Raw genomic sequence first — 24773 nt, forward strand, 5'->3', positions numbered from 1 at the left:
TGCTTTAACGAAAGCCTTGCCTCCCACGTGCCCGAATGGCTGACACGTGGGAATTTCGATGTGTATCTAAGACGAAGGTGAACACGATTTGATTCGATCAATTCGCACTCCAGTTTCCTACCCTAATTCTCTCTCTCTCTCTCTCCCTCTCTTTGCATTGTCAGTGTTTCGCTTTCCGAGTCCATGGAGCAATACAGGCAAATTAGCGCCGACAAGCTCCTGAATCCTGTTAAGTCTAAGTGCGCGGAGTTCTGCTCGCGAAAGGTCGACAAGACGGGAGAGACGGTTGCAGAACTAAGCTAACACGTGTAAACCGCACCGAATGGGATAGGAGAACTTATTGTTAGAGAGAGGTGTAAGAGTCGAGAGTTCCTACCTTTCTTTTCGAGCGCGCCATCCTCTGGTCCCTGGTGTTCTCGGCTTCACCGGGTATCTGCTTTCCCCATACGACAACCGCGATGCTCGTGTAAGTGAACATCAGGACGAGCAGTGGGATCAGGTACTGCATTACGAGTAACGCCATGGAGTAGTAGTACCTGAAAGAATTGCTCCTTAAAGGACCAGTAGAACAGGTGGAATAACAAGTTGACCCTGGCACAAGTATTCCTGCAGGATCACCGTGCGAATTGAAAATAGCAAATGGGAGTGACTGGTAGCCGCAAATTTGCGTGTCGAGTATCGTTCAACTTTTTTCCGTGACTGGGATATCGGAGGAACATGAATTGCTGGATCGAGTCGGCGGTTCGGAAGTATGATTTATGACTGGGAAATTAAACGGGCCTGTGATTCCGGAGCGCGATAATCGACCGTTACGTGTCGGCGGGTGCGGGCAGGATCCAAATTCATCATCGCGTTATTATAAACGGCGAAACCTCGAACTGATTTCGATAGCAAAGTCTATTCAAACTTTTGGTTTAAGGTCCCTCCGCCGACGGGCTGTACATCATACACCGTTAAACGTGGATTTATTTATCCTCGGCTCTGATGCAACAATCGCGAAGGCGAATCCGGAGTATGCGGACTATATAAACGCAGTGTAAACAATCGCAGGCACGTCGGTGGAATGTAAATATAGAAAAAGTGCGATCAACGATAGGTGGAGGAGTCGTCGGGAAAGCCGGGCGCGGTGGGTAACTATTTTAAGAAGACTTTTACGTACGATAATTATGTCTGCCAGTGCGGGGTCACGTCCATCTCCCGTAACGATTGACAAAAACCGTACCTTCCAGCCTACCGCTCTCTTCAGAATCAATTATTACACTACCAAAACCTGCACGATGCTGATGGAGAGTTCTAGACCCACCACGCTGGTCGGTACACGCGATTAGTGACCAACTGCGCACTCAGCGATGCTCCATTAACCCCGGCTAGACGATCCACCAAATTCCCGATAAGCCCTCTCCGACTTGTACTTCATGCAGTCGCGGGAAAATCACCGTGAATCTTCTGATACCTGATTGTTTGACCACTGGCAACTTTTTACTTTTCTTTCGGTATCTTCTTTCCCTCTTCGGCTTAAGCGTGCCTTCTACCAAGAACGATGTCACACCTGATATATGCCTAAGGACCTTCCTCAGAATCCAAGAGATGGGATTACCATTCTTTCACAACAAAACCATGACGGACAGTCAGGAAGTCCGTTCGTGCCGTAGCGGCTCTCTTCCGGTGAATCCGAGTGGTCGGAATACCATGTATTATGGGTATCGTTAAACCCCGTCGGGAATACCAAGAAGGGACTTCACCGATGTGTTCGAACGGAGGAAGCATAATGGTGTAAGGCATGCGTGCTTTGCATCGGGAATAAAAACCACCTGGTTATCTTATCGCGATGATCGAAACCCGAGTAAAACACGCTCGAAGGATGTTCGCTAGGTTCTCAACGCAAGTTGACTGCGCATCGACTTATCATAATGAACAAATAGTCCACTAAAATTTTGCAATCTCGATAATCATCAGATCTTGTTGATCCTATTAGGTAAACATTCACTATTCCGATTTCCATTCGGAATCTAGCGGTTGTTTGTTCTTTGTCTTAGTCTCGAAGTTTTTGAGGACGTTGTTGGACAAAGTTTCGACTTTAGGCTTATCGACACTCGTTATCGCATCCTGTTTAACATTCTACCAGTTCTCTGATCGTAAGTCGAACACTTCATCCGTTAACGTCACGCCGACTTTAATAGGTCGAACTATAGTTGGGAAGTCGAAAAGTGTGCTGCGTGGGAATGAGTTTCATATTATCGTCGGAGTTACTCTGAAACTAACAAAGGGAAAAGAATTACCTGTATTCATTGGTCGGCCAGTCCTCGTGGCAAATATATCTCTCGCACTTGACAAACTGCTCGGCGGGCTGCACAAGCCGAGAAACGGCGGCGATGGGGGAGGCAGTTGCCAAAGCCACAAGCCAGACCGAGAGGATGACGATTTTGGCCTGGCGTTTTGTCATCCGTGGCTTAAGCGGCCACATTATCGCCGTATAACGGTCAACGCTTATCGCGACCAGAGTGTAGGCGCTGACCAAGACCGACACCGCCTGTAAAAACATGACGTTGCAAGTGCGGCTCTGAAGCAAAGTTTCCAGGCCGCACAGTGCAACCAGCTACCTAACGAGTTTCATATTTCACGATCAGTGAAGAATACAATTCTGGGAGGGTAATGTGAAAACGTCATCAGCCGTTGTTCTTGCTTTCTGTGAAGTCATTCCGATGACTGCACATGCACTGCTGCACTGTTACTTGTAACGACATAAATAGAAACGATAAATGTGAGCACGAAGGGAATTTTCCCAACGATGGTGAACCGCATCTTCGAGGAAACCATCGAACGATGTTGGCCATCTGTAAGAGAGGATGTTTCTGGAACCGTCTTAGTTGATGAGCGCGCTGCTTTTACCTGCGAGTAATTAACACCTGGGCAAAGTTCAGGACCAAAAGGCCAGTACTGGAGTATAAGCGTGCTGACAAAGCTGGTCGGCACGCAGAAAAGGGTCATCAGGATATCGCCGACGGCTAGATTGGCTATGAAGTAATTGGTGACCGTGCGCATCCTCGGACTGCTGTACACAACGTAGCAAACAAGTCCGTTGCCGAGGAGAGCCGTGAGGAATATGGAGCTGTAGAGGAAGTAGATGACTGCCTGAAACCAGGCAGTGGCCAGAAGAGCGCCTTTGAATGGTGGCTCATCGCATCCCACGTTTCCCAGCGAAGTGTTGAACGGCCCCTGACTTCCACCGGCCCGTGATTCCCCGAGTTCATAATCCTCCATCGATCCGAAGCTTATCGCTTTCAGCCACGGTCCGGAAGAGGCATCTGAAAAAAACAAACGGAACAATATTGTATCATCAGAGGTCGGCGGACGGTTGCCAAATTCGTGTCATGTTTTTTTTTTCTCTCTTGTCTTTTTATTCTTAGGCATCGCCGCAAAGCGAAGTGCTTTTATCGTGGTATTTTTTTTTTTTCCTTTTTTTATCGCGGAAAACATCAACTCGGAACAAAATATTCTCTTCTACTTGGAAACACGTTTCACGTTTCGTGACTCGCACATCCGTTTTTTTTTTTTTTTCGTACGCAGAAAACTCTGTATCTTATATTTTTAGAAGATGGTTTTTTACCTATTTGAATGGAAATTGGGTGAAAAATTAATTGAATATGATACGTGAAATTTTTCGGAGTTCTACCCTTTCTGGTTATTCAGTATTAGTGAGACACCGAGTACACTTTCGGTACAGCCGTGTCAAAACTTCTGCTACTTCCGGTTACATATATCCTGAATTCCGAACACAACGAAGAACCAATTAGATCGAAATTGGGAGAGGAAATCAACAATTCGATGGAGATACGACATCATTTTTATAAACATGTTGCCATTTTTGGTAACAAAATGGCGACAGCTCAAGCTTTAAAAAAAAATCGTAATCATCAGAATTTTCCTACAATTTTCCCGACTTTTCATTTGCAGTTTACGACAGCTAATTTGTACTTATTTCGATATAATTCGTTCCGAAACATTTTACTTGGTTAGATTATTCAACCAGCTGTTTTTAAATGTATATCCGTATACCGGCTGCTGGTTTTATTTTTGTTTCTCATTTAGTACACAGTTAGAAAAGTTTAACTAAAGATATATTCCCAGCAAGCCGACTTCTAGTTGTGTTATTTGTGGATATAACATAAATTCCATTCAATTTTAATACTTAAACTATCATATCAGCAATTCAATTTGGAACTTTTACTTTTTTTCACTTAGCAATACGTTGAAAAATGGTTAAGCGAAGTCAAAAATTTGAATGGAATCACTGGGAAATTTTCCTTTCTAACCGTATAATGCATTTTCAGAGAAAACTTGCGTGCAACTTCATAAGGCAATAAATTAAAACCGCGCCTTGCAATTAACCGTTTTCCCATTTACAACCACCGGGTTTTAACCCCTTCCCTCTCAGCGGAACTCTTTACAGGTCGCCTTAATGCCGACAGAGCCGTGCGCCTCAGCGGCTCCCTTCATGACCATTAATAACACTCTCTCACCCTTGCTGCGTACCTGCCTAGAAGAAGTGATAAAAACTTCATTACGTCGAATTAGGAGCGATGCAATCAAGTTGATTTCAACTGGATTAATGCTGTTTTGCTTTCGTAATTCTTTCCTAATCCACCATCTCCACCACCCACCCCTCATCCGTCTTAAGTTCCTCGTCCTTCTCTCTTCTTCGTCCCTCGAAATTCTCTTTACATTTTTGCAACGTTTCTACAAGCGTGCATTATTTTTTTTATTCCATGGCTGTATTTCTTTTTCATAACCTCTGTAATACAAGAATGAAGTTACGAGAAAAGAAAGGCGAACTTACAATTAATTCTTCCTGTTGAATAAGGCATAGACACTATGAAATAAAGAGAAAAGAAAGTAACAAATCGAAAAAAGAAACTGGGAAAAAAACTGAGATGGAAAAGGGTCGGCTACGGGCACTGACTAATACATTTTCTCCGAGAAAGGTTCGGTGTGCAATAAAAATCAAAAGAAGAAAAAAATCAGGAAACGTAGGGCGGAAGTAAAGAAGCAGAAAGATTATTGGAATCAGAAATCACATCATGAATTCGCGAAGAAAATATAATACGAAGGGTCGTATGAAAGTAAAAGAAAAAAAAATGGTGATGAATCTTTGATGGATGAAACGAAGCTTCAAACGAAATCGTACCAAATTTCATTTTTATAATGGATATACCTGTATATTCGTCCGGCTAATTTCATGATCCCGGCTCGAGCTTGTCTTCGACTTTCGTATAATCAAGCCATTAAAAAATTAAAAGTGATAAGCGAATCTTTTGCCAAAATTTCAACTCGAGCGAGTCTCAATTAGGTTAACAGTGCAGCCTCTGATACAGTTTCTTACCGCGGTCTCGCAATCTCTCAGCGAAATTCTAAGACTTCGTGTACATCCAACTTCGAAGAGATGAAGTTGACGGAGTTGTTTCAAAGTTCTTGAGGTCTGTTTGTTCGGTTTTCATTCCGCGTGCTAACGCTACAAGTGTATGTATATCTATACCTGTAATGCATAAACTTTGCAAAATCAATTACCGAATCAAAGCCGCATAAGTGATGCTGACATAATGTCGTAGGGTATAAATAGTCTTGGAAAGCGTGGCGTGTACGGTAAGAAAATCTCGTGTTACACTTTTGATACGCAAATATTTAAAAATAAAAACTGCGAATTTCTTTCAACCCACACGCGAGCAAAACCGTTTTGTTTGTAACAATTTTTAATTAACAGCTTATCTTGAGATAACGGAAGACAAAAGTCAAGTTCTCGTAACGTTTCAACCACATCCGACCACATCTGTTTCTTACATAAGTACGTAACTACGTTTCACGATCGAGGGAAATTTCAATTCTTTTTTTCTCCTCTGATCCATTCTTGGTTCTTGCTTCCTTTTCCGTTCTTTGTCGTGAATGATAAACCCCCTCCGAAGAGAAACAACGAGAAGAATTGACATTGGAATGAACCGTGCGAGTTTCGAATGTTACATAAATAGAAAAAAGCTTCTTTAAACGGGGAATTTTGCAAAGGAAAAAAAAAAAAAAAAAACATTCATGGCAAAGAAATGACTGATCGTCAGCTAACGCTATGAACGCGAAGGAAATACGAAGCTAAAATTATACACTTGCGGAGTATCTGTAATGTAATTCCAAATTCCAAACACGTTTCAAAGTTATTTCGAATCAAATATTATACTCCATGTCATACTGACACGTTATATTATTATACAATTCAACGAATAACGTGGCTGAAATGTTTCTAAAATGTATCAGGGAAAAAATTCAGATCATAGCATTAGTTTTTTTTTTTTTTTTTCTTCAAAAATCATATCTGCTCAGATGATAAATCACGATGGCAAAAGAATATCAAACTGTACCGATGACGCAATAATATCCATATAAACACGAATGCAGGCGATTTATTTGCGATTTTGAAAAAAGAACGAGACGAAAAAATGGAAAAGAAACGTTATGATAATAAAATAACAAATTTATTAAACTCATTTTATAAGCAAAGAGAAGAGATGCCTACTAAGTGCGGAGATATTTTATAATATTGCGTACGGTGTAACGCTCTGTGCTTTTTATACGTGCAGTTTATCATCCTCGCATCGTCAGATCGCGGCTATTAATCGAGCTTTGAAATTCACCAGATACGTGTAACAAGTATATATGAAATCGCGCGATTATTAAACCGTAGCAACTAATAACCGCGCTTGAAATTCGGTGGTGAAAATTCGAGGGGAAAAATTTTTCCGCTCAATTTTAGCAGCGTAAATTCGTGTCGTTAAAATTTCATAAATTTTGCGGAAAGCTTGCACGCTTCGCGCAAAGAAAAAAAAAAAAAAAAACAACCTCTTCTATCAATCAACCATATAAATTCGACCATTTTTCAAAAAAGAATCTTTCACAACGAACTAACGCAACGAACCGACTGAGTCATTTTATATAACGAGTGATTGTTGAAAAAATTCCGCGGAGACTTGTAGGTATAATAAGCCTCCTTAATTATTCTATCACGATCGAGAAAATTATTGAAAAACCATCTTTCAGGGTTGTCAATATTTCCCCGCCCAAGACTCGACGAAATTACACAATGCCGTGAAACTTTCTTCGAACTTCCGACGATTTCCATTCCTGCAGCTGAAAAATGGGAAGCATCAAAAGTTTTCTTCAGCCAATTTATATAATTCTGACCCTTTTTGAAAAATAAAAAGAAAAAAATTAAAAAGAATCTCACCGGAATTTTAATCGCCTCTGTAAAATCAATTTACTTTATTTCCACGCGAAAATCGTTCCTAGGTAAATTGTTTTTTTTTTTTTTTCTTTTATTTATATCCATTTTCATACAATTTCCGCTTTCTTTGGCTAATTTCATCGCAATTATTCAATATCGATCGGATTCGTAAACGTTTCATGCCAATAATAACTGATCTTCTAATTTCTGTTTGACAAATTATTATTAACTGCATGCCCGAAATTGTTTCTGGCCGATACGTGAGCTCCGAGCTGACCGCAAGCTCGTTACTCACAAATTACTCCATTATCGGTGCGTAATCATAACATTTCATAAATAAAAATGATACCTCATATCATATCGTATATACACACGCTAATCATAATCTGCTGATCACTTAGCGCGGTTTCTCGTAGCCAGTAATAATGCGAGGTATAATAATCGGTATAAATTTCCATGAGCACCGAAAATGTGACAACGATTAAATGCTGCAAATTAAAGGCACTTTTTTATATTGTACTTTCTCTTCTCCAGTGGTCCAATCAACGGTTGAAATTGAAATTATCAAATGAACTTAATTATTTATAATAAAAGAATGAAAAGAATAAAATCGAAAATCAAACAAAGACACGATATACCGAATATAATGAAGGAAAATGAAGAGAAATTTTGAGAATTTTCACTGTCCGTCACGCAATGTTTTTCGCTTCGTTGTACATTGTGCGAACAATGAGAGGGTCGGTATAATTTATTCACCCGTGAACCTTTTGAACCCAGAGCAAAAAAGAACAAGAAAAATTAATAAACAAGACAAAAAAAACTCATCCAATTGTGAGTAAGGCGAGCTTTCATCTGTCAGAAGCGTAAGATATGTAGATTATATGTACAATCGTTATGGCGTTAACAAGTCAAATTCGTCCATTAAATGTAAATGTATAGTACAAAGTGATAATTTTGAACTCGATTCAAATGTAGATGTATATTTTTTATTCAGGATAAATAAAATTTATTCAAAGTGCTTCTCTCTCCTCTGTTGGTAGATTGAAAGAATTCAAAGTATTGCTGCAAATCACGTTTACGTCTGATTCTACGTCATTTTCATTATTATTATAGTTTTTTCGATAAGGGACCAAGGTTGCGAAAGTACAATAATTCAAATAGTAATGCGTTATCTATTACCAAAATAATAAATAATGACCCAAGCCTAAGATTTTTAATAACTCGTGAAATAAATTTGAATTACATTAATTGTTACCTAAGCAACGAGTATTTTTTTCATCGAAGTTTTCAAAGTATTGATCCAGATATTCAATCTCTCAAATTCCACACTCCATGGTAAAGGACCTGTAGAAGCCTTGATGATATAGAGGATATAGAGGACTCGTAAGGTTCTGAGGCTACAAGGGACCTGTAGGTGTTTTAAAGATGTCCTACTTTGAAGCTAAAGGTGGATGAAACGGAAATATCGGTCAAGTTTGGGTCTGGAATAGATTCTCTTTACAATACAAAGTTAGTTCTTCACAGGTCCTACCAAACTAAGGACTTGCAGGCGTACACGAGGGTCTGAATGTCGACTCGGGGATTACATAATCCGGGTTTAAACATCGCGTGAGCTTGGAATTTTTCCCATTTCCCGTGCCGCTTTTTCTCCGCGGCTCGATTCTTCGACATGTTAATCTTCATCTGCACGTCAACTTTGTGTTTCTCTTCTTCTTCAACTTCTCCTCCTATTCTTTCTTTATCTTATTTCTCCCACCGCTAATTATTGCGCAACGTCGTTATAGAGCGATGTCCGTTAGACGGAAATAAAATCTAAGACGCCGACTTCCTTGGTATGTTCTCTGTCTACGTATTTTAGCACGTCATAGCTACCCGGATAATCTATGTATAAATATTAATCTCCGAAACGTCCGTTTTCTTTGAATTCATCATGGAATAAATAGGCCTTCATCCGGAATGATCGCGGTTTCCCCAGGTTCCGTTTTTCACGGAATTCCACCAACAATATATACATGTATATATAATATATATACTGGCAAATGAAACACGCCGAATCTTTGGTAAGCATCAATTTCGAAAAAGGTAGAAAATCATTCATGAAATTCGATTCTAACGAGGTGAGAAAGAAAAAAATGAAATAACAAAATTAACTTATCATTTATCATTTTTCATGTATAAATAAATATCTTACCATATATTAAAATTTTGTCTTCATTCGTTGAAAACAGAGTAAATAAAAAAAAAACAACCCAAGCAATAACGAGGCATACCTACGTATTACCTATACGAATATCATTATATACAAAACAAAAAAAAAATGTCATGTGTAGTATAATTTATTTTGATCGGAAGATGGGTAAAATTTGAACGTTACGCTGAAACAAACTCGTACACGTCAATGTTGAAACGGAGATTTATACAGAGTGTCTCATTTCGATCAATCCAGTCGAATGTCTCGAAAACCAAAAGTGTGAGTAAAAAATGTTTCAGACAAAAGCTGTAAGATTCGGAAGGGAAAAGAAGATGAAAATATCAGATTTGCCGTGAGTGGACCCGCCGAGGTCAGATGAAGGTCAATTTGGCTTTATTAAAAAAAAAATAGTACATCTTTATTTCATCGGCATCTGAAGGGGCATCAAATTTTGCATCAGCAAGTACTTTTATTTTCAATTTTCTGGATTATTTGATCATTTCAATTTATGATTTTAATTTTTGAGCTTCAATTTTATTAATTTGAAATTTTTGAGCTTCAATTATATTTAAAAGAATGTTTGTTTATTTTTTTGGAAACTTTGAAAATGGAAAATTATTTGTAAACCATATTTACGGTAGCAAATTGCTTGCAGTCACATAAATCACTTCAATAAATGTTCGAAACCATTTCCGCGCATTTCAATGCACCGTTGAGCTCTCCTTTGAAATTGTTCGACTACGGATTGTAGCACGGCTCTCGAAATAGCGGGACGCCCCGCTTGACAATGCGATAATTTGCTACCCTGAATACGGTTCACGAACAACGTTTTATTTTCAAAGTTTCTGATAAGACAGGCAAACATTCTTTTAAAAATACTTGAAATGAGGAAATTTTTAATTAACAAAAATATAAACTGAAAAATTTGAAACATGTATTTAAAAAAATGATACAATCGAGAAAATTAAAGATAAAACTTGAAAAAAGTTGTAAATAATTGGAAGGAAAAGGTAAGTGGAAGCGTTCGCGTCGCTGCTCCTGTCAGATGCACGCCTCTGCGAATCCTGCTGAACATGCAAAACTCATCAACCAAGTACGACAAAAACCTTCCGCGGCAACTTGACCGGCTCGTATCTCACCACCGGTCGAGTTTAGGTGGTAAAGATGAATTTTCTGATGCGGAATGTAACGTCCTTTCAGATGCCGATGAAAAAATATACTGTTTCATTTGGGTGCCACTAAATTGCCTCCCACGGACTAGCCACCGTGATACCTCGCTAACATCCTACCGAGAATCTCTTTGCCGGAAGCTCCTCCGACGCATACTTTTCGAATTAAAAGCGACAGTGACAGGCCAATCCGAGTGCAGCATTTCATCTGAATTTGCCGCCATGGAAATTGCCGTTTCGTTCGAATAGGTAAATTATTATTAATCATTTACGAATTACACATCGGCACTTCTCCCCCACTCTGCAGACCTCGGTATTGTTGTTTGTATCCCCGGCTTGACGACACTACGAAACATACGTCGACGAATTAAAATAAAAACAAAGCTCTAAATAAATCGGGAAACGTGAGATTCGATGTCACAAAATAGTCCGAATTGTCGCTCCGTGATAGGGATCTTGGATTATTTCTACGCCGCGAGAAGTTCGGTACGCGAATATCGATGCCACGACGAATTGACTTCGCTCTTTGCATCTTCCGTAATTAATCATTCGATCAAGCTGGCTCGAAGTCATCGGAACAGCGCTTCCTGTTCACGTTTTGGGTAATTGCGACGGAAATTTTTCAGTAGTTTTAAATAATTCATCAAAGTCCGATTTTTGAGTAACGCGGATCTGGAGTATCAACTTGTGTTGAAATTGTTGCGATGGACAGTTTTTCCGGTTTAACCGTTTAAAATATTAAACCTGATTAATCAGCTCTCGGTTTAACCGGTCACTGTCGCTTTTAATTCAAAAAGTATTCGTCGGACGAGCTTCCGGCAAAGAAATTCTCGGTGGGATTTTAACGAGGTATAGGCAATTTGGCGACACCCCCACACATATTGAAGCAGGGATCAAATCAATTATTTAGAAAGCTGAAGCGATAAAGATACGCTATCGCAAATCTGACATTCGGATCCCCACGCTTATACGTGACATACGAATGACGCACACATATACGTATATGTACCATATATACATACATATGTATCCGTTGCACATATACATATATAGCCCTAATCGTCTCTGACGCCATAGCTGCTTGTCGCTAATTATATATAACGCACCTTTGCGTAATCGAATAATTGGGCTAAGCTGTGTTGTATATTTTATAGATATATGATAAATATGCGTCGGGGGTTGAAATGTCGAACCTTTGTAAGATTACATTCGACAATAACGGTTATATGTCAATATGAGGGAAAAAAAAAGAAGATGAATCATGAGGGGAATACGGGAAAATAAAGTTGAATTAACAAAAAAACAATGCACTAATGAAACAGGATATAAAAATAGCACGTAGTGAATTCCTGAGTAAGCGAGGAAAAAAAAAGAAGAAATTTATCAATTTTCATCTCAATTATACGTATAATAGCATTACGTATTCGTATAACGTAATTGATTAAATTAACTGAACATCGTTGAATTTTAATAATTTATTTAAATTACAACCTTCAGCAAAGAAAGAAATAGTAAAATAAAAAAGAGGAAAAAAAATTTAACGTAAACATTTCGAAGGAACAAAAAAAAAAACATTAATAAAGAACTATTCTTTAAATATTTGGAAAAACTGCGCGCATTATTGCACCGACTATCAATGAAATTCCGCATGATCAGCAGCAATCCGATTTGAGTTTGATTTTTTATTTTTATTTTTTTTTTTTTTTTTGCTCTCCGTCGTTTCAACTGTGGTATAAATTTTTATACGGTAGTTTGTATTACGCATATATACAACGTGTGGTTAAAAAAACAAATTCAATTTTGATCAAGTCACGTGTGATTGTAACCCGAGAGTTTCCTGTCATCGCTGCTTTTGGTTCTTCGTTGTTAGTATTATCATTGTTATTATTATTATTATTATTGTCACATTTTCACCGATTGAAAACGATTCTCATGCATATTTGATCATGCAAGTGGATTAATTAATTTTAAACGGTCGTGTATCACATAACGAATTTAAGCTCCAACTGCAATTACCGTGTAATTTAGGAAATACAAAAGGCATTTCAATATACGATAATATTTCAAATTGACAATAAATAATGTTTCTAAAAATATGAGCATTTTTAAATAACACCTGCTACCTTCTGTCTATACGCCAAGCAGAAAAGAAGTTCTTTACTTCACTCGCCACCTAATCAACGGACATCTTATAGAATTACTCTTTTAAGCGTGGCAGTAATTCACTTTCAGATGTTACGTAAGTTAAGAAAACAACTTGAAAAAAACTTAGTACATCCCTAACTTGTAAGGCTGTCGAAAGAGGAGAAGTTCCTTACTGCCAGATTGCACTACACTTGTGTAATATACACTGTACCTAGTACATATAATATTATTTGCTGAATTATTTTGCACGAAGAAAAATTTAGTAGGGGAATAAAGAGAAAAGCTGAACGACTGGAAACAGATGTGAAATTCTTTGAAAATAGTTAATCATTCCTGATAATTGCAAGTATTTTTGTGCAAATTTGAAAGGAAAAGAGAATAAATATATTTATTATAACATAATATATAATATATAAATATATAAATATATTATACGTGCGGTAAAAGAAAACTAATGAAACCTGAAAACGTGACGAAAAATATTCTTTTAGACCTAAGAATTCAAATTTTCGAGTTACAACGAAAAGAAAGAAAAAAAAAAAACCTTCAATTTCAGGTAACTTGGATACGAAGCAATATTTTTCGACAAAAAGTGAAAAAGCAAATAGAAATTATAATTTAAATACTTCTTTTTTATTTTACCAGGGTGAAAAATAATTGTTATCTTTCGATTATAATTTTTGTAAAAATTGTCACACACGAAATGTGTTTTCAAAGACAACAAAATGAAACAAACAAAATGGACGATTGTAGATTGCTGTTCAATTTCGTTCTTTTTTCAACAATAATTGACGGTAATTTTCGGGGTTAAGAATGAATGAAAAAAAAAAAAACGTCTCGCGTAACCCAAAAAAATCGAATACACAGTAAGTTCCTTTCGTAGAAAATTAAATCTGCTAAAACAGTTCCTCGATACTTTTGACCCTATTCAGATTTCGAAGAGGGGGAAAAAAAAAATCGAACGATTCTACAAATCAAAACGAAATCAAAGAAACGGAGTAAGTTAATCAATTGTTCAAACTGAATCGTATACTCAGGGTATACAAAAGTCTTGACACGTTACACGTATAGCGAAAGTATTCAGTCTCCGAGTAAACACGTCGCGTGGTAAATTACAGCAAACAAGCGTGTGTACATGTATGGAAACAATACATAATGAATAGTAAACGAATGGCTCAACAGGTATAAAACGTAACTCACTTATCACCGAATATCGGTTTGCAAATGGATGATCCGTCGGCTGTTCGTCGATAATCCGGGCTCCAGGGAAGATAGGAAAATCCGTGAACACCGTGCGTGGAAATTTTGCGTTGGCAATTTTCAACGCAACCTTCACATCGAGGAACAATTACCATGTGTAAACTTGAAGGAGCGGTCGTTGATCGTTTCGTTCAATTTTGTCAACATGGGCGACACCACTTTCATCATCATTACGATCACTATAACCATCGGCGTTATTATTATCGATTGTCATCAATCTCCTTACTGTACACTGTATCAGCGATTGAGATAATTGATTATTAAAATTGTTCCGCATCTGTATTACCTGCGTGGTATCATCGTTTAAATAACAATATCGATCTAAACAACATTTATTGGAAATGAAAGCAAACGGTTAGGAACAATAAAAAAATAAATAAATAAATAAATAAAAGACAAACAAAATTAATTCCGATTCAAATGAAAACAAGAAAAAAACTCGATCAGTTTTGGACAATAGAAATAAAATTTTTTACATATCATAGTTGGCAAATTTTTTTCTTTTTCTTTTTTTGTTACGACATCACGTACATCCGATACTTCACCTGATTTTTGTTTCTATTACTATTACCTCTTCGACTTCACTTCTCTATTAAAGAAAGAATGAAAAAAAATCGCGAACGTCATATTTTATAAATATTGCAGGATGTTTTTTTTTTGGTTTTTTTTTTTTTTGTAGCACTGGTCAACTATTATTATTGTTATTTAATCATTTTCACTATGATTGATCACAGGCTGCAGTTTATACGTTTCTTGGACGCGCACCATACACATGTTTCTTTTTCGTTGACCAATCCTCCTTAAATATTATCCGAATCGAATTTTATCCCGATCGCGAAAGATATGACTTTACAAGTATTTGTCTTCGCCAGTTATTCAAATTAAACAAAACAATGAGAAAGATAAAAAACTGTTTCGGGTCATTCATTGTTCGAAAATTATTGCTATTATTGTTGTTATCACTGTTTTTCTATCGATAAAAGCGATTCATACTGTGTATAATGAAAAAAAAACCCTGAATGAAAATCAAAGAACACTTGACGAGTATTGAGAAAAGTGCAATTTGAGCTGAGAATTTTCCACCACCAATAATAGAATAAATGAATGAAAATGGATCGATTGAAAGAAGGAGGACTGAAAAATCCTAACAGAGCAGAAGCGGATGTAACAACAAAAGTTTGAAATTTTAAAAATAAGTATACGTAAAACAGAAATATGATTAAAGATAATCGACAAAAATTTTCCCTCGAAATAGCAAGTAAATTTGAACAAAAAAAAAAATAAATAAATAAATAAATAAATATTCAAGTAAACAAAAATTGCTACAACAGTGTGACAATATATTGCATAACAAGTGTCGCGTCTTATTTGAAGGATGAAATAAGCACGTTTTTCCGGACGAAAATGATGATTGATAAAGAGCAAAATATTGCCATAAAGATGTTTGCACATCGCATAAAATTATATCGTGCCACATGCCGATGAATTCATCGTACAAAGTGAATATCGCAAATCTCTGCCAAAAATAACAATAACAACAGCAATTATCGTATATTCGTACGAGACAATTGTTTATACCAATGAACGACGAATACTTGGAATTGGCTTTTCGTATTTCGACTTTGATTTTGATTTCTACGGCGAGGTTCACCTGGGCAGAGTCGAAGCTAGACTGACAAGGAGCGCAGAGAGCCGGATTTCATCGAGTCTGAACGTTCAACGCGGGACTGAACGGCGACCAAACTCGAGAGGGAAATTCACGTTTCACCGCACAGCCGCACAAGAGGAAAAGAATTTGATCACGCGCGTCGAAAATATAAACAAAGCGCGCCCTTCTCGCTACCTTGTAATACGGTGTAAATAAAATCATTAGTTTCCGCGATAACTGAAATAACAGTTCCGACATTGCACCGATATAAATCTGCATTTTCTGCATTCAGCTACATAGAGATAAATATACTCTGAAAATCGTGCGAATGTTTTTTTTTTCACAATTTTCTCTCGAAACGATTTAATTTTGCATCTAATTTTGCAATTCGGACTAGCTGTGTAAGGAGTTCATTTTTTGCGATCGTTATTATTATTGGTGAGAAGTTTGCACGGATCGTGGAACTATGAATATTAATGACTGGACATTTTTTGCGACGAAAAAATTTGATAATACTTTTGTCCCGTTATTTTTCAGAAAAAGAATATTTGCCGGGAAAGTAGTTAATGAAAATATAATTTAGAGTTATTCAGCGAAGAATGTGAATAATTTTTAACAATGATGATGATAATAATAATGAGAAAAACTGATTGTAAGTCGTTTGAAATACGGCAATAAAACGGAAGATGGAATGAATATAAATATACATAATGTGAAATACAGATAATATAAATAAATCAATTCTTCATATCATTTCACAAATTGTTTATCAATGTAGATGAAATTTTCGAATCTATTGATATTCCAATATAATAATGAATTGAAATAACAGCACGGAACAGCTTTAATAATTAATATAGTTGAATTTTCATCGTCATGCGAAAGAAAAACAAGAACAGGAGGAAAAAGAAGTGAGAGAAAAAATGTGAAAAAAAAATCAAGACATACTGATATATTCGGGTCCCTGTTTCTATTTAAAAATTTTGAGACTGACATTCCGCCTACGGTGGTTCATTATGGCACGTGTCTAGTGACTTGAGATACATTAATGCAAGGTGCATCATTTTAATCGATCCAGTCGAATATCCCGAAAACCAAAGGTGTGAATAAAAAAGGTTTCAGACAAAAGCTGTAAGATTCGGAAGGGAAAAGAAGATGAAAATGTCGGATTTGCCGTGAGTGGACCCGCCGAGGTCAGATGAAGGTCAATTTGGCTTTATTAAAAAAAAAATAGTACATCTTTATTTCATCGGCATCTGAAGGGGCATCAAATTTTGCATCAGCAAGTACTTTTATTTTCAATTTTCTGGATTATTTGATCATTTCAATTTATGATTTTAATTTTTGAGCTTCAATTTTATTAATTTGAAATTTTTTCATTTCAATTATATTTAAAAGAATGTTTGTTTATTTTTTTGGAGACTTTGAAAATGAAAAATTATTTGTAAACCATATTTACGGTAGCAAATTGCTTGCAGTCACATAAATCACTTCAATAAATGTTCGAAACCATTTCCGCGCATTTCAATGCACCGTTGAGCTCTCCTTTGAAATTGTTCGACTACGGATTGTAGCACGGCTCTCGAAATAGCGGGACGCCCCGCTTGACAATGCGATAATTTGCTACCCTGAATACGGTTCACGAACAACGTTTTATTTTCAAAGTTTCTGATAAGACAGGCAAACATTCTTTTGAAAATATTTGAAATGAGGAAATTTTTAATTAACAAAAATATGAACTGAAAAATTTGAAACATCTATTAAAAAAAATGATACAATCGAGAAAATTAAAGATAAAACTTGAAAAAAGTTGTAAATAATTGGAAAGAAAAGGTAAGTGGAAGCGTTCGCGTCGCTGCTCCTGTCAGATGCACGCCTCTGCGAATCCTGCTGAACATGCAAAACTCATCAACCAAGTACGACAAAAACCTTCCGCGGCAACTTGACCGGCTCGTATCTCACCACCGGTCGAGTTTAGGTGGTAAAGATGAATTTTCTGATGCGGAATGTAACGCCCTTCCAGAAGCCGATGAAAAAAATATACCTTTCGGCTTAAAAAAAAAAAAAACCAAGTGAACCGTCATCTGATCACGAGAAATCTGACACTCTCATCTTCTTTCCTCCTTCGAACCTGACAACTCTTTTCTGAAACATTTTTCACTCACACTTTTGATTTTCGAGACATTCGACTGGGTTGATTACAATGAGACACCCTGTATACGGTCCGTATCTTCCCTCCTTGAATTTCCTCATGAAAATTATACACACGTCAAATCCAGATGGGAGACAGACACCCTCGCTCCTACAGATATAATACGTAATTATATTACACCTACGCTCCCTTTGCGAGGTTTTAAACAAAAACCATACACGCCATCTTATCCCTCAACGTACAACAAGGTTGGCATTTCAGACGGATGTGCGATACTTGAGGGAACGTTCTAGTGTCAAATTTTCATAAAATTTTTGATTGATCGTAATTTGACAATTTATATCAAAATTCCGCACTCGAAACTTAAAACGCATTTTTCTCGAAACGTGGTTTTTCAAAACGGTTTACACTCATACTTTTTTTTTAAAACTACTGCCATTTTGTCAATTTTGACTAAACAAAGAAGAAAAAAAAAAAGAAGAAATCTTTACAACAAGATAGCAACTTTCATACTGACTAATAATCTTTTTACAAATTTTGTTTCAGATAATATTTGAGACCACAATCGTGTACACCGAGAAGACGCTTTTTTTCAAACATTTTCAATCGTTAAAAAAATATTTAAAAAAACAAAATACAAATAAATGTGAAAAAATTATTTTCTGTTCTTCACAAGTGACGTAAATAAAATCAAACCGATTTGGGTATTTTAACCATCGAATAAAAAACCCACGAAAATCAGCTATTTCTCTACCTGTTACAATGAATACTGAATACTTAATTATGCGCGTTTACATTTCCTAGTAAATTTGTTAAAATAAATGTATCGATCTTTGGTGAATTTGGACCACTTGAATTATTGCTGTCAATGCAGTCCGTATGTATGTATATATATAATTCCACGTATAAACGGGCATATTAATTATAACTGATTGAATTTCTGGGTATGGACGATAATCGTGAATTGTCAATTAAGTAATAAATTAACTACCCCGATTTGCACTCTGCTTAATTATTATCCAAGCTTTCCTGCAGTGAGTATAACTGTAATTTCGATATGCGATCCGATAATACGTTCAACTGCAGCGAGTCAACGAGGATAATTATACATGCAAATGATATGCAAGATTCTCTCTCAACTTGATCCCAATCAACTACATGATTGCGTATCATGGTCATCGGCTTCGATCGCGGTGTGTCAAATTCATCGATTGCGTACCGAAATACCTCGTATGTATATATATAGCATGCATCGTCGTTGACATATGTACGTACAAGTGGTACACGATTGATTGCTGTTACATTAATATCTGACCAATGAATCGAATCAAGTGACGATGATCGCTGCGAAAAGTTGATATTAATAATTGTAACAATCGTCACTCGATCATCTTCGATCTCGCGACAATTTCGACGAGCTGTGTACGATCATCGCTACCGCGGAAACTCAATGCAACATTCTTCTATATTTATTTTATTAAGCTATCAGACATGTACATCCGATGTAACAAATGAAATTTTTCTCAGTATATAATTATTACAATTTTCTTTTTATTCACGTATGTAAGACTTTCTTCAAAGTACTGGTTTAAAAAGTATACTTTGTAAAAAGATACGATCTGTGAATCGAAGCATTGTCGCGAGAAACTTGTGAGGAAAATAAGGAAATAAAATTAAAAAAAAAAAATTAAAAAAAAATACAGGAACACAAATGAGAATGTAAACAAATTAGAATCCCGTGAAACACACAAATTATTTTACTACAAGTGTGAACAAATATCGCAACACAAAAACCTTCGTCACGATGTGTGTATAACACACGCAATTGCACGTGTGTGTATTCGATATATCACACGTTTTGTGCGTGCGCGCGTATACGTGTGAAAGAGAGACAGAGTCGATTAATCCATAGACACTTCGAATGAATTTCGCCTCGTTTCTCCGCTGATCACGTTACACAGAAAGAAGACTCGTGTGTTCACCCACAATATAATTATCCGTGGGAATTTATTACGTGTGCCTTTGATGTGTTCGACGCGCCGTCGCGCGTGTTAAGGAAGACTAATTTGTAACTTATTTCTAGACAAGAAACTCGACCGGAAAATGTGTACATATATATGGCGCGTTCCAAGTCAATTCAATCCTCACCCTCTTCGACGTGGTCCGCGATTTTTTTTTTTTTTATTGTTGTTCCAACTCTAAAAATGATTCTTTTTTTTTTACAGATTTTTCCCACCCTCCCTGATGCTCTCATAACTCGTTAAATAATGACATTTTGACAATGATTGGGACATTTTTGAAAATTGTGGAAAAAAATTACACAAATTTGGTGGTCAAGACCAAAAATGCTCCAACTAAAATTGAAGTGGGCAAGAAAAACGATAATTTCTGTAATACGTTTTTAATAAATTGATAAATCTTTTTTAGTCATTTTGATTTTTTCTTTTTGAAAATTCGACGCTCAATTATATATTCCCTAATACAACGACAATCTGGAAATTTTTATTAAATTTTATTTTCAAAAATAAACCACTTTGAATTTTCAATGCCTTTTCAATTTTATACATGATGTGTTTGAGACGTCCTCTCCGAATAGCAAACCCTCTATGGCCGACACGGATCGGCGTCAGTTCGTGATGAAACGCGTAATGTGAAGAAATTTAAAAGTCTGTTATTCATTAACGAATATTATTCGTTGTAATATCAACTCATGTGAGATTTTAATCGGGCTTGACGAGCGAGTAACCTCTTATTGTTAAATATACTACACACCGAACTTTCCGACAATAAATCTTACTGCCTCCAAAGGTACAGTGCAAACTTTTGATCGCCAAGATTATAATAATTCGTACAGGAATACTGCGATACAAAATTACTGTTGGAACGACTGTAATTACAATACGTCGATTATCCTTAAATTCGTAAATTTCATTTGAATCACGGATAAGCAGTAAAGCAAACATTTATAACAAAAGTCTTTTCGTTTGGTGGGCGTTTTTTTTAATTTGGTCTCTCTCTCTCTCTCTCTCTCGTTCGCTTTCTTTATGAAGACCAAACGGGCCGCGAAAAAAATCCAAATTTGAATTCACGTCTCACAAGCGAAATTGACGATCATAATAAACGCATTTTATCGAAAATGATGACGATCTGTTTCATTTCAACGCTCGCATTATATTGTATACATCTAATGTACTGTATAGGCATGCGTAGTATACAGGCGTGTACCGTGTATAATTATCACACCTGGAACACCGCTCGTCATCTTGTCGATAGATTTTTCGCATGCCATATTTATTATAAATCAATTAGTGCAATACAAATGTACAAGTATAATTCGCAGATTGAACGGTATATCTCTTTTTTCGTTTGACGAAAATCGTAGAAGAGATGGAGAGAAAAAAAAAAATATTTATATTCGAATTTTTTTTTTAAGCAAAAATGAATAAACTTGATAATTACTTCGAAAATAAAAATACGCTCTCACCAAACACATTGTGCATCGCGTCACACAAATTTTTTCACTTCAAGTGTTTACACGTGTACGGTTTGTCAGTAAATTTGCGTATAAGCTGGTGCTGATTTTCATTTGTTTTCACATCTTCCTCAACTCGACGTTTTCTTCTTCTCTACAGTTTTTGCGTCGGAGCTAATTAAAAGAGCCGAGAGATGACGGTTTCGTTTGTTTTCTTTTTGTCAATTAAATTGCAAACAAACGAGAAGCGGGTACGGAAGGAAAAGAAAAAAAAAAGAAGAAGATACGCGGAGGTAAAGAAATATTGTCTGCGAATAACAATGATTATACCAACCAATGTGTTAGAGTATACAAATTATCATCGAAGATTCATAGACAGGATCCATGCTTGTAAATATTATTTATTAATCCAAGAACCGAGAAGTAATTGTCCGTAACCCGAGACAAATTGAAAAATTCAATTTAACGTAATAACACATTAACATATATATATAAACAAATAAAACACGGTTTTTCAATTGGAGAAAATGTACGTGTACCTTTTTTCCCTGTGATTCTGAACTCCATAAATTGGAAATAAACTGAAAAAAATTTCAGAACGAGATGCATTATATACCTAAATTTTCGCATAGCGATGTTTGGGTTGAAAGGAATGAGCCGCGCTTTCGTTCGTCTTTGTTATCCGGCAGGATAAGATAAGAGAAAAAAGCGAAAGGAAAAACGCCAAAATCACTTTTACACAAGGGGCAAGACTTCAGAGGAAACTCTGCACCGCATTTCCGTTTCTTTCTTCTTTTTCTTTTTTTTTCTTTTTTTTTTTTTCTTAGAAAACACGCTCGGATGTGCGGGTATGCGTGTGTGCGTGTGTGTGTGTGTGTGTAGAAAGGCATACCAATAGACGGGAGTAAATTGACTTTTATGCCTTGCAGGAAAAATCCAATACCCTGCTTGAAATTCGTTTCCGGCCTAATTTCGAAAAGCTCCTGAAGACTGGAAGAAGAAATAATCCTGGACACGATATTCGTTCCAACAGCGTTTCACCGCATTTCGTTGGAAACGATCACGATGGGAAGCGGATAATTTCCTCCGTCGATAATCGCCGCGATATACACGCCGTCAATTTTATACTTTACTTTATCCTGGTTTTTTTTTTGTTCGCCGTATATTCAAGGTGATAAGCAAACAGTTTTATTTTCCTCTTCTTCAAGCCGATGTCTTTTTTTTACCGACAAAATATTTCCTGCCCGGCCTAAAAATTACCCCGTGTTTTATGGCTAGATACTCCCGTGTAATCATTATATATGGGGCATTATCTTAACTGATATCCGATAAGATTTTTAGGTCGAATTTTTTTATCTGCTGGCCATTTTCTCAAGTAATTCATCCCGCCGATTAAAGGGAGCATCCGATATTGTTTTTTTTTGGAAATTTTCAATCCATGGTGTTAGTTGGTTATCAATTTTTGTAAAATTTCACGCACAAATTTTGTACATGCTGTTTTTCATCTTGAGTCATAGATTAATTTTGAAAAAAAAATATGAAAACGTTGAAAATGAAAAAAAGAGGCTTCGTCGGGGGAAGTTTAGAAAATTTAGCGATTTTTACAACATGCAATTATTGCACATCTATTCTATTTAATTTTGAGAATCTTTGATTTAAGTTGAAAAAATATAGACTCGACTTTTTTCATCGTCTCCCTTCGTCCTCAACCTTTTTTCGTTTGAAACATGTAAACAGGTATATTTTTCGCAAATTTATAAGTCGAGAATGAATCGGATCGAAATTTTGAAAAACAAATTTCGAATTTTGTTTCTAACACGTACAGAATAAACCGAGGCAAAAAAATTAGACTACAAAACCGTACCCGATTAAAAAAAAAAAAATAACCCCCCATATATTCCCCAATTTTCACACATCGATTCCACTCCCCGATTATTTCATTACACAGGCAATAATTTTTTACCACCTCGACGCGTGTTCGATAAGCATCTACACGATATACATATATGTATATACATAAATCTATACGAGCGTAATTCCATCATCATGTGGAAAATTTTTTTCGTTATTAATTATCCGTCACTTCAGCGTGAATATATAAACATGCGTAACAATTGCCGAAAAGAAATTTTCCCCCCGTTCGTTACGATAATTTTTTCGTAATAATTCGCGATAGACGTGTGAAAAAAAGACAAAAACAAGAACGAAACGGCTTTAAAAAATTTTGTAATCTTACACGCAAAGCGCAGATTTGAGCTTCCCGAAATTCTCTATAATCGACGGTGTATAATAATCATTTCACCGAGATTTGCGTAAAATCGTAAAATCAAACCAAGTTATGTGGGTGTGTATACGCATGCGGTGAAATGCCGGGAAATTTAAACTAAAACTACGTAATTCCCTTGGCCCGAAGTTAGCAAGATTTCTTGTTGCGTAAACAAAATAACAGGCGTACATCATCCACTCGACGTGCAACCGGCGCCTGCTCGACGAGTACCAACGTAATATTGTAACATGTTCCACGATCCGTGAATACGATCCCGCCCCCGAAAATTCTCGGTACCTATTTCAGCTTTCTTGGCGTTTAGTTTTATTCACTGGGTTTTCTGTTTTTACTACGATTTTTCACCGTAATTTCAACTGGGAAAAAATTGAAAATTTACAGTAGCTTTTTTTATCCACGAATCCGTGCATATACGATACAATGTTTTGTGTAATATTCAATTTAAAAATTTCATGATCCATCGATTTTTATTATATTTCCTTCAATCGGTACTTCGAGTTGTAAGTAAATCTTTTCACTATTTTTATGACGATACGTTGAAAATCCAAACCTGAAATCGAATGTGCAGGTATGATGTAAATTTTTAAAAATTATAAAACAGTATTCAAAATGACGAGTTCATCCAACGTGCGACTGATGAATTTTTGTACCTTTCTTTGAACGATGTAAAATGTAAAAAAGTGTGATTCAACGATAAATCGATAATTTCCTGTTAAAATTCTCCAAGGTATGTACGATGATAATGATAATAACCAAATTTGTAGAGACTTGAGTTGAATTATGAGCAATATGGCTGGGAAGATTGACGAGCTTTTATCTATATAGAAATCTCGTAATTTACGCACGGTTTTCTTCTAGCTAATACGGGTTTAATGTACCTTGTGTATATACACTGACGTATTTAATGTGTATACATGAACACATGGTGTAAAAGTTGATGAAATTTCCGCGAATCGACAGAAACAGTTTTGAATTTTCATACCGCTGGTGTTATATCTCGACATAGTTGAAATAACAATTTAATACCGAATCATTAAACCACGATTCATTATTATATAATTATAAACTGCCTATCAACTGGCGGAAATTTCGATATCTGTTCAATGTGTTCGATTTTTTCGTTCTCCATTTCGTAAAAATGTGGTTTACAATTATTTACTTTTTTTTCTTTCATCGTTTTGAAAATTTTTT

At 36.3% G+C, this 24773-nt stretch overlaps 1 protein-coding gene across 1 annotated transcript in view; it reads right to left on the reverse strand.

Annotated features, from left to right (window-relative positions):
* Nucleotides 1-15843, reverse strand: part of LOC107217611 (RYamide receptor) — a 97502-nt gene extending 81659 nt beyond the window's left edge. Inside the window, exons 1-6 of the mRNA XM_046738313.1 lie at nt 15605-15843; nt 14558-14988; nt 13967-14312; nt 2890-3305; nt 2280-2530; nt 377-536 (exon numbers count right to left, since the gene is read on the reverse strand). Of these exons, the coding sequence (XP_046594269.1) occupies nt 377-536; nt 2280-2530; nt 2890-3261 (783 nt within the window). The 5' untranslated portion in view covers nt 3262-3305; nt 13967-14312; nt 14558-14988; nt 15605-15843. The remainder of the gene's footprint in view (nt 1-376; nt 537-2279; nt 2531-2889; nt 3306-13966; nt 14313-14557; nt 14989-15604) is intronic.
* Nucleotides 15844-24773: the final 8930 nt, after the last annotated feature.

Source organism: Neodiprion lecontei, chromosome 4 (genome assembly GCF_021901455.1).
Source record: "Neodiprion lecontei isolate iyNeoLeco1 chromosome 4, iyNeoLeco1.1, whole genome shotgun sequence".
Taxonomy (NCBI): domain Eukaryota; kingdom Metazoa; phylum Arthropoda; class Insecta; order Hymenoptera; family Diprionidae; genus Neodiprion; species Neodiprion lecontei.